The sequence below is a fragment of the Bos indicus genome, chromosome 12 (genome assembly GCF_029378745.1).
Source record: "Bos indicus isolate NIAB-ARS_2022 breed Sahiwal x Tharparkar chromosome 12, NIAB-ARS_B.indTharparkar_mat_pri_1.0, whole genome shotgun sequence".
Taxonomy (NCBI): domain Eukaryota; kingdom Metazoa; phylum Chordata; class Mammalia; order Artiodactyla; family Bovidae; genus Bos; species Bos indicus.
Genome location: NC_091771.1, coordinates 58,554,058 through 58,562,636, shown reverse-complemented (window position 1 = coordinate 58,562,636; position 8,579 = coordinate 58,554,058). Strand labels below are relative to the sequence as shown.

The 8,579-nt window shown below is 42.2% G+C and overlaps 1 protein-coding gene across 1 annotated transcript; it reads left to right on the top strand.

The window, feature by feature from the left end:
• The first annotated feature begins 253 nt into the window (after positions 1 to 253).
• SLITRK1 (SLIT and NTRK like family member 1) lies at positions 254 to 5,435 on the top strand. The gene is made up of 2 exons (XM_019971877.2): positions 254 to 762; positions 1,208 to 5,435. Exon 2 carries the CDS (start codon positions 1,261 to 1,263, stop codon positions 3,349 to 3,351), a length of 2,091 nt encoding a protein of 696 aa, XP_019827436.1. The 5' UTR covers positions 254 to 762; positions 1,208 to 1,260; the 3' UTR covers positions 3,352 to 5,435.
• Positions 5,436 to 8,579: the final 3,144 nt, after the last annotated feature.

Here is an 8,579-nt window from a genome sequence, read left to right as displayed (position 1 = left end):
TAATTTTATTCAAGCCATCGGGAAATAAATGTTTTAAAAGCACTCTTTCCAAACGCCGGAGCTAGTGGGGGCTGTGATTTCATTAAGGAAAGGAAAGGGTAAAGTTTTCAGCACGCAAAAAGAATTAAATAATCCTTTTAAAATCAGCATCTATGTGAATCGCCAGTCTTTAATGCCCACATTTTTAACGCTTGCCCTGTACGTGGATTGATTTTTTTTTTTTTTTCCTTCAGCATTCCCTCAGCAGATGGATTTTTGCTACTGCAGATCAGCAGAGGGTGTCAGATCTTTGAGTGCACCAGGCTGGAACGAGCAGAGCTTCTTAGCAACTCTCTTCTCCCCCCTCCCCATTCTCGCGTTCTCTCCCTCCCTCAGACAGCTCCCCCCCAACCACCCGCCCTCCGCCCCCTCCACGTAATTCCGAAAGAGCAGAAGAAAGAGAAGGAGAACAAGAAAAGAAGAGCTAGTAACCAAGAGAGAGCCGGAGTCCAGGGGGAAAAAAAAAAAAAAAAAAGGCTGAAGAGGACCGAAGGGGAGGAAAGGGAAAAGATGGACAGCCACAAAACGCAGCGATTGCGGAAATTTTCCAGCGCCATTGGTTCGGCAGCGTGAGTCCTTCGGTCCGGCGTGATTTCAGCACCGGGGGGACTGGACAGCACCTCGGGGGTACTCCTGGGCAACCCGCAGCCACGGCAGGAACTCCATCAAGCAGCCTCAACAACAGAAGCCACTGAAAACCCTGCTTTGTATCAGAGAGGCAAGGTCAGTCCGACGCACAGCCATGCACAGGCAGTGCGCCTGTACTACGCTGCAAACCCTCTGCTTGTTTCTCTAACATGCACTTGCTTCTAATTACCAGCATTGTTCCCTTTCTGATTAGTGAGGAACTAGGCGAGATTCTGTAAGGGTGTATTTTTAATTTATATGTACATATTTAACTTCTTTTTCGTTATCTTTAAAGGGTTGAGAGGGAGTGAGTGGGGTTATTGGTTCTACTTTTTTTTTTTTTTTTTCTTTTTGCTTGCCTTGCACTACTGTGCCTGGATAGTTTGTAGATATAATTATTGACTGGCGCCTGGGTTGTTGCAGTGCGGGGGGGTTAGGGAGGAAAGAATCCACCCCCACCCCCCCAAACCCTTTTCTTCTCCTTCTCTGGGTTCGGACATTGGAGCACTAAATGAACTTGAATTGTGTCTGTGGCGAGCAGGATGGTCGCTGTTACTTTGTGATGAGATCGGGGATGAATTGCTCGCTTTAAAAATGCTGCTTTGGATTCTGTTGCTGGAGACGTCTCTTTGTTTTGCCGCTGGAAACGTTACAGGGGACGTTTGCAAAGAGAAGATCTGCTCCTGCAATGAGATAGAAGGGGACCTACACGTAGACTGTGAAAAAAAGGGCTTCACAAGTCTGCAGCGTTTCACCGCCCCGACTTCCCAGTTTTACCATCTATTTCTGCATGGCAATTCCCTCACTCGACTTTTCCCTAATGAGTTCGCTAACTTTTATAATGCGGTTAGTTTGCACATGGAAAACAATGGCTTGCATGAAATCGTTCCTGGGGCTTTTCTGGGACTGCAGCTGGTGAAAAGGCTGCACATCAACAACAACAAGATCAAGTCTTTTCGAAAGCAGACTTTTCTGGGGCTGGACGATCTGGAATACCTCCAGGCTGATTTTAATTTATTACGGGATATAGACCCGGGGGCCTTCCAGGACTTGAACAAGCTGGAGGTACTCATTTTAAATGACAATCTCATCAGCACCCTACCTGCCAACGTGTTCCAGTATGTGCCCATCACCCACCTGGACCTCCGGGGAAACAGGCTGAAAACACTGCCCTATGAAGAGGTCTTGGAGCAAATCCCTGGCATTGCTGAGATCCTGCTAGAGGATAACCCATGGGACTGCACCTGTGATCTGCTCTCCCTGAAAGAATGGCTGGAAAACATTCCCAAAAATGCCCTGATCGGCCGAGTGGTCTGTGAAGCCCCCACCAGACTGCAGGGCAAAGACCTCAATGAAACCACTGAACAGGACTTGTGTCCTTTGAAACACAGAGTGGATTCTAGTCTCCCGGCTCCCCCTGCCCAAGAAGAGACCTTTCCCCCTGGCCCCCTGCCAACTCCCTTCAAGACAAATGGGCAAGAAGATCATGCTACCCCAGGGTCGGCTCCAAACGGAGGTACAAAGATCCCAGGCAACTGGCAGATCAAAATCAGACCCACGGCAGCGATAGGGACTGGCAGCGCCAGAAACAAACCCCCAGCCAACGGCTTGCCCTGCCCTGGGGGCTGCAGCTGCGACCACATCCCGGGGTCGGGTTTAAAGATGAACTGCAACAACCGGAACGTGAGCAGCTTGGCTGATTTGAAGCCCAAGCTCTCCAACGTGCAGGAGCTCTTCCTGCGAGATAACAAGATCCACAGCATCCGAAAATCGCACTTTGTGGATTACAAGAACCTCATTCTGTTGGATCTGGGCAACAACAACATCGCCACCGTAGAGAACAACACTTTTAAGAACCTTTTAGACCTCAGGTGGCTGTATATGGACAGCAACTACCTGGACACGCTGTCCCGGGAGAAATTCGCTGGGCTGCAAAACCTCGAGTACCTGAATGTGGAGTACAACGCGATCCAGCTCATCCTTCCCGGCACCTTCAACGCCATGCCCAAACTAAGGATTCTCATTCTCAACAACAACTTGCTGAGGTCCCTACCCGTGGACGTGTTTGCTGGGGTCTCGCTGTCTAAACTCAGCCTGCACAACAATTACTTCATGTACCTTCCAGTGGCCGGGGTGCTGGACCAGTTAACCTCCATCATCCAGATAGACCTGCACGGAAACCCCTGGGAGTGCTCCTGCACCATTGTGCCTTTCAAGCAATGGGCAGAACGCCTGGGTTCCGAAGTGCTGATGAGCGACCTCAAGTGTGAGACGCCGGTGAACTTCTTTAGGAAGGATTTCATGCTCCTCTCCAATGACGAGATCTGCCCCCAGCTGTACGCGAGAATCTCGCCCACGTTAACTTCGCACAGTAAAAACAGCACTGGGTTGGCGGAGACCGGGACGCACTCCAACTCCTACTTAGACACCAGCAGGGTGTCCATCTCCGTGTTGGTCCCAGGACTGCTGCTGGTGTTTGTCACCTCCGCCTTCACTGTGGTGGGCATGCTCGTGTTTATCCTGAGGAATCGAAAGCGGTCCAAGAGAAGGGACGCCAACTCCTCGGCGTCCGAGATTAATTCCCTACAGACAGTCTGTGACTCTTCCTACTGGCACAATGGGCCTTACAACGCAGATGGGGCCCACAGAGTGTACGACTGTGGCTCCCACTCGCTCTCAGACTAAGACACCCAGCCTGGGTAAAGCAGAGGCGAGAGGAGGAGGGGAAGGATGGAGATGCCCCTCCACGGCCCCACTCTGCCAGCATCCCCGGGGGTGGGGTAGGTCGGAGGAGCCCACACCCAAGTCCAGCGCGCCCCGAGGCTTGATGGACAAAAGTAAATAAATAACTATGGACTCGCTCGACGCAGAGGGTCTGACCCCTTTAGTACCCTTCGGGAAACAAAGAGCAGACTGTGGTGAGCGGCAGAGCGCTGCCAAATCGCTCTTTGCTGCAGCCGCTTTTGACAAAGCCCAGCAGGAGTCCTGCTCAGAGCTGAGACGGTGCCCCTCCCCGCGGGGGAGGGGCTGGAGGGGATCGCGGTCCTATACATATATACATATACCTACATCTATATAGAGAGATAGATTATCTATTTTTCCCCCTGTGGATTAGCCCCGTGAGGAGGTGGGGGCGCGATGGCTCCCTGTTGGCTACGGAGGGATGGGCGGTTGCACGAAGGCATGAATGTATTGTAAATAAGTAACTTTGACTTCTGACAAAAAGTGCTGCATGGCTCGCATGGAATCCACGCGCTCCAGGGACGCTGCCCTCCCAGCGACTGGGGACCCCGTCACGTTCACAGCACCCACCCTCTTACCTGATAAGTCCCATCATATCAAACTTTCTATAAACAAAAATACAGCATAATCAGAAAGTGCCATTTCGCCATTATTTGTGATCGGTAGGCAGTTCAGAGCGTTACGTTTACTGTGAACAACAACTACAACAAATGTAAAGGTTTTATTTAGGATATTTGCATGGCTAGTCATCAGTCCATTTTATGAGTTAAAAATGTATTTTGTTGAACAAAGTTTTTATGGGTTGTTTTGGGTTTTCTTTTATTTTGATGGTGATTTTTCTTTTGGAGGGGGAATATTTTTCTATACATATCCAATAATGCCTTCCATCTGAATGTAAAATAAGTACCCATGATTTCTATTATAGTATCAGTGTAATTATTAAAAAAAAAAAAAGATTTTGAGGCAGTTAAGCATGACCAATTAATGTCACTCTAGTGCTTAGGCTGCGATCTTATGGTAGCAATTCTGTGCTGGTGTAAATCTTACTTATAAAGTAGGAAAAAAGAACCGAGGAAGCACGTGGAACTTACTAATTCTATTCGAGGATTTTATAATGGCATATTTTTTCAGTATTAAAGTGAAAATGTTTTCAACTCTGGGTCCTTACATTTTTCCAGCTTCGTATTTGCAACATGGTAAATTGGATTTGCGGTGGAAGGGATGCGGGAGGGGGATGGTTGGGGGTGGATCCCTTTAAGAGCTACATTAAGGCTCTCTCTTTAATCCTCTCAGCTTTTTGCCCTTTAGTAGCTCCCCTCCCCCTCCATCCCCGCCGGGACTTCTCCAGTTTTCCCCTGTGGTTAAGGTCTTTCCCCGACACGCCCCCTCCCCCTCCCTTTCCCCCCCCCATCCTTATGCGGCAGTGAATCCCTTTATTAATACTGGAAATCCTTGGCTGCTGCTGCTGCTGCTGCTGCACACACTGCAGATATGTTAAGGATGTTAGTAGAGATTTGATTTAATTGACTGTCTAGATCGGTCTCATTAAACAGTGGAGGTTTCATTGGTCAGCACTCTTTGATGAAAGACAGCCCTAATGACTGGCATTTGAGATGCTGCTGGCATTTTGAATTCAACATCTGCTGAAAACGGTAAAACTAATTAGTGCCCACCCACCCTGCCCGCCCCAGCAACTGCATATTGAAATTTGTTAAAGCACTCATCTTTATGGAAATCAATCATTATCCTAAAGAAGTGTTTCTCTGCTATCATTCGGATTTCTGGTTGTGGCCCAGTAATTAACAAGAAAAGCATTGAACTGTTTGAATTTTATGAGCCAATGTAACTCTGGCCCCAATCATATTCCTCCGGGATTTCTAAGCAGTCTATTTTATCAGCAGTTAGGGGACAAAACAGCAAATAAAACCACAGTGTTGATGGGGTCTGCATTCCACCACATATCCACCTTTGAGAAGTATGTTAAAAAGACTGCAGACCACAGATTAAAAAAAAAAAAAAAAAAAACCCGCAATTGTAGGATTGTAAATCAGCCAATGAAAGCCCCCAGAGCAGTTGTAAGATTTGCCTTCTAGAACTCATATTCTAAAGAGAATAAATTTCCCAGAACAGTGATGTTCTAGAGTATGTATTATTTATTTTAACGCTTTTTAAATAAAATCTTTATTATAAACCATGACTATTCCTAAGGCCATTCATCATTTTCTCTCTTGATTCTTTTGTTTGTGGAATGCATTTCATAGTAGTGTGATTGTAACCTACTATTCTTTGACAAATATTATGGGTTGTTATTTATTTAATCATTTTTCATGTCAAGACCTTAATTCTTTTATGGAAAGACAACTGGATTCCTGGTAGGCAATCAACAGATTTACTCTTGATGAAAAAGTTGGGAGAGAGAATGAGTTATATATTCAAGGATTCTATGACCTTAAAAAGGAAAAGAAAAGATGGCAGATGTTCTATGTTTTTAGTGGAAAGTGACCCTTGAAAGACACCTAGTGAGGCATGATGGTAATTTTTAAACTGATACATTAGTTTAAGTCAGGAAAATAGAACTTCTAGTAGAAGGTGTGTATTGGGAGCTGAGCTTTCCTTCATACTAATTAAAACAAAATTAAAATATAGAAGGCAAAATTTAAAGTATTTTTTAAATATTAGCTTCAGTGGTTTTTGAGTGGTCATTGTATACTAGACATGCACTAAGTGGTTTACAGAATTGTTTAATGTACCCCTCACAAGCACAGAATAATAAGATGTTGCTATTTTCATTATACCAATGAGAAAATTGAGGTTTAAGGACAGTAGGCAATAACTCAAATCTCATAAATAGTGGGGCTGTGTTTAAACCCAATTATCTTCATACACCAAAAACTCACTCTGTGTATGGAGTAGTCATATGCATTTACTTGTTAACTTCTTAAAGAATGTTATCCTTTTTATAAATACAGTATAAAAATTAAGGACCCTGGGTGTATCTTCTTAATTCAGTGAGAATTGTTGGCCCTTTATATTTTCAGTATGTCTTGCAACAGAAAGTATTGTCCTACATTTGAAGGAGATAACTTTAGTGTGTTCTCCAAGACTGTGTAAGAAGACTTAACATATAAGAAAAAAGATGAATGTGCTTTATGAATTCATGAATTATATAAATCCAAGTCAAATGTAAGTTATCAATATATTGATACTAAAATATTGCTGCTGCTGCTAAGTCGCCTCAGTCGTGTCTGACTCTGTGCGACCCCATAGATGTCAGCCTACCAGTTTCCCCCTTCCCTGGGATTCTCCAGGCAAGAACACTGGAGTGGGTTGCCATTTCCTTCTCCAGTACATGAAAGTGAAAAGTGAAAGTGAAGTCACTCAGTCGTGTCCAACTCTGTGCAACCCCATAGACGGCGGCTCACCAGGTTCCCCCTTCCATGGGATTTTCCAGGCAAGAGTACTGGAGTGGGGTGCCATTGCCTTCTCCAGGGCCATCAAATATTATAATACATAATAATATGTTAAAAATCTATGTAGAAAACATATTCATGATTTTATAGAAAAGAACTTTTATTATTTATTTAGACCATGTTTTATTTAGTTTGATAAAGTATCTCTGTCACAATCATATAAACTAAAATATAGTAAATTTACTTTTAAGTTTGCAGGATATATAATACCATATAATTTTCATTTAGAAGTACTTAGCTTCTTGTCTTCATTTTAACATAAAATGCTCATATAACTGTAGTTACCATGTGCTTTAGTTAAGATATCTTGTTTCCAGTTAAATCATCCCATAATTCATCAAAGTAAAAGAGATTTTAGTTGGGCCAGATGGAAAAGGAGGAAAGAAGATATCTTGTTCAGTTCCACTGCTTTAAAGAAAGTAGTACCTTCTGTGGCTGCGGGTGTAACTAAGAATATCCTAGAATTTAAGTTGTTGCCATAGAAATTTATTGTTTAACCTTTCTTACATGTTTACCGAGTAGGAAGTTAGAATAGCTGATCTAATATTGTATAACAGGATTCTTTTTCTTATCTTTGTTTATATTAAATGTAATTAAAATTGTCAGGCATTTTAATACATGTCAGAAGTATATTGGCAATTTCAAGGACAGTTTGTTAATTTGGCTTTTTCCAGGGTTGCAGATAGATATAATTGGCATGTACAGAGAGATGGATGAATTTGCAAGTTTGAATAGGGAAGTGTGTGTTTTTAATGTGTTGGTAGAATGTTACATAGAATGGTTTCTAATTTAACTCTTCTGATAGCTAAATTTTCAATATTAGTTTTTTTTTTTTTAATTTGTATGCTTATTTGACCAAAAAATGGAAATATAAAATGTGCAAAAATTCAGTTTTAGCACATGTTCATTTTTGGTTCATTTTCTTTATTATTTCAATCTATTCTAAATGCAACATATTATTTAAATTTTAAAAGATGAGCTGTGTATGATATCAACAGGTATGGTAAATGCATACTCAGAATTACTAAGATATATGAGTTGTTTAAATCTGGCCCAGAACCATAAAAAAAGAAGGCTACATTAAATAAATTTCATTTAATCTCCTGGCATTGTCTTACAGCTCTAAAGTCACCAAAAATATGTTTATAAAAAGTGATATACAAGACATGCAGGACTTTCTTGGTGTTGAGAGTGTTTCAAAGAAATGCCACTAAATGATTTCCTGAAAGCACATGTCACAAACAGAGCCATCCTGAAACCTGATCAATATTGACTCTGGTCTGGCCTATCAAAATTTGATTGAGTTTCAGAAAAAATTAAATAGTTAAGATAATAACAGATGAAGTGTTTAAGAATGGTAGCTTTATAATGAAATGGATAATTGAAGGAATCATCTTCATTTTTAAAGCCCAGGATCACCATTTGTCCTCAATTGATTGGCAATGTCCAGTTTATTGGTTTAGACTTCAAATATCTAAATAATCACTCTTCTCATTCCATTTGGATGCTAAATATAAACTATATTAATACTTCAAAAATAATTATTTTTTCTATTTAAAAGCTTACAGAGTAATTATCTAATAATTGAAAGAATTTTGAATGAGTTAGAACCTAAATATTAAATTGGCAACAATAATTGGGTACTTGTATGAAAAACATTGTAGAAGCTCTCTTATGGCAGTTCTAACCTCAAGGAGTTCA